Here is a 2,186-nt window from a genome sequence, read left to right on the forward strand (position 1 = left end):
AGAGCCGGGGGGCTGTGCCTGGCTCCAGCGCCCAGCAACCCCCAGGCAGCACAGCCACCAGCACCCTGCCCCCTTCCGCGCTTGCTCTCTTGCCTTTGCTCTCAAACACCTTGCTGAGTGCTGTTGGCGCTGGCATGAAGGGTGCTTCCGTGGCCGAGCCGACGCTGGTTTGGAAATCACAGCCTGGGAACCCCCTTTGGGGAAGAAGTCCGTGCAAGAGGGTTGTGGCAAGTGCTGTTGGATGGAGAGTTCCTACAATGCCCTCAAGCTCAGAGAGCTGGCAGTGCAGGAAATGCAGAGGGAAATATTTATTTGACATTTGAGATGGGGCTGAAGATAGTTTTCTGGTTGTGTTTGTGAGCAGACGTGTGCAAGGGGGCTTGGGGGTCAAGCACTGGGGAAGCCTCCTGCAAACCCAGGGCAAGGCTCGCCTGGGCTCTAACTCCTCCTGTCCCTCGGTACCACAGGTTGGTGGCTTTTCCTGGGAGGACTGCAGTGAAGGGAAGGATCCCGTGGTGCTGCAGAGCCTCTCTGTGGCACCCGACCCCATCTCCATCCCGGGAAGCATGCGCATCAGTGCGGCGGTCAAAAGCAGCAAGACTGTAGTTGCCCCTCTGAAGGTACATGCTGGAGATGCCTCCACGGGACGGGGGAGGGCAGAGCTTCCCAGAACCACCTGGGAAACCGGCAGTGGGTGTGGGAATGAGGCACGGAGTGGTGCAGCGCTGAGCTCACTGGGCTCTGTACGCCAGGATGGGATGATGGGCGTGGAGAGACCCATGGTGGGAGCAGACAGCCTGATGGGAAGCTCCCAGTGGGAGAAACCACCTGAGCTGTGTCGTGTCCTGGGGACATAGTGACCCAGGGTGGGAAATGAGACCCCAGGTGCCCTGGGTGTTCCTGATGGTTGCTGCAGCACTTGTTTCGCAGTGGCCAGACCTGGCTGCTGCCTACCGGGACATGCCATGGCACCGCTGCGGGAGCCCTGAGCTTGCCAAGCCATCCTGCACCACTTTTCGGGGACTTTTTGAGCAGTGTCATGGTGCCTGTTTGGGACTGCGGGGAGCCTGGAGGCAGAGCTGCAGGATGGGAGCTGCTGGGTGGTTTTGTGATGGAGAGGGGAAGGAGCGGGTGCATGGGGTGCTCGGAGGTGTCTGCTCAAGGGGTCAAACCAAGGCTGGAGGAAGAGAGACCTGCAGGTGGAGAGGAACCAAAAGCAGGAGGGGGAAGTGAGCGTGCGTGCGGTGGCCCTATGGACACCCCGAAGAATTGCATAAGCAGGAACTGAGGGAAATGGCTGGAGAATGGTGGTGGGACAGGCTGGGGGAGCTGTGGACACCAGCTGTACTGGTGTGGGACTCTTTCGCTCCAGGCAGTGCTAGTGGTGGAGAAGGCACTGGGTGACCTCTGGATCCAGCTGCCCTGCATCGACCAGATGGGCAGCTGCACCTATGATGATGTCTGCACCATTCTCGACAACATCATCCCACCTGGCACGACCTGTCCGGAGCCCCTGCTCACCTACGGCATCCCTTGCCACTGCCCCTTCAAAGCGGTACGCCCGAGACCCCCGGTCGGCGATGCCGGCAGCGCCCTGGGTACCACTGTGCCCTTCGGTGTGGGCTTGGGGGGGTTCAGCTGGTCTCTTGCCTACGTGTCTCCTCTCCCCGCAGGGCTCCTACTCTCTGCCAGCCAGCGACTTCGACCTGCCTGACGTGGAGCTGCCTGCCTGGATGACCAACGGCAAATACCGTGTCCGGGTGGTCGCCAGCAGCGGCAGGGAGGAGCTCGCCTGCATCAAGCTGGCCTTCTCCCTGCAGGCCCAGTGAGGCGTGGGGCTATCCCACCTCTCCCCACCACCTTACTCCCCTGTCCCTCCCAGTTGCACCCCATCTTGTCCCACTCTGTCCCTGTGAGGTGCATCCGTCCTGCTGCCAGGAGGAGGCAGCCTCCGTACCCCCGCTCAGTGTCCCCCTCCCCTGCTACACACAGAAAGGCCCCTCCAGCTGTCCCTTTGTCCCCAACCCCATCACTGGGGTGTCCCCTGCCCTCATCAGGGTGGCCGTGGAGCTAAACTTAGCCTTTCAGTGTGACTTGGGGGTAGTTACTTTTTACCTAGTTGAGCTCTTTTTTTTTTTTTTTTTTAAATCCCTAAATGTAGGGAATTTTAGACAAAAGCATTCCAG

General features: G+C 60.2%; 1 protein-coding gene across 1 annotated transcript; it reads left to right on the top strand.

The window, feature by feature from the left end:
• Positions 1-467: 467 nt before the first annotated feature.
• Positions 468-1,829, top strand: GM2A (GM2 ganglioside activator; the record flags this gene model as incomplete). The annotated part of the gene is made up of 3 exons (XM_010158876.1): positions 468-620; positions 1,373-1,555; positions 1,674-1,829. Coding segments are annotated over 3 exons (492 nt in total), but the record flags the coding sequence as incomplete, so codon positions are not given.
• Between the last annotated feature and the right edge of the window lie 357 nt (positions 1,830-2,186).

This window comes from Eurypyga helias, unplaced genomic scaffold, assembly GCF_000690775.1.
Source record: "Eurypyga helias isolate BGI_N326 unplaced genomic scaffold, ASM69077v1 scaffold19819, whole genome shotgun sequence".
NCBI lineage: Eukaryota > Metazoa > Chordata > Aves > Eurypygiformes > Eurypygidae > Eurypyga > Eurypyga helias.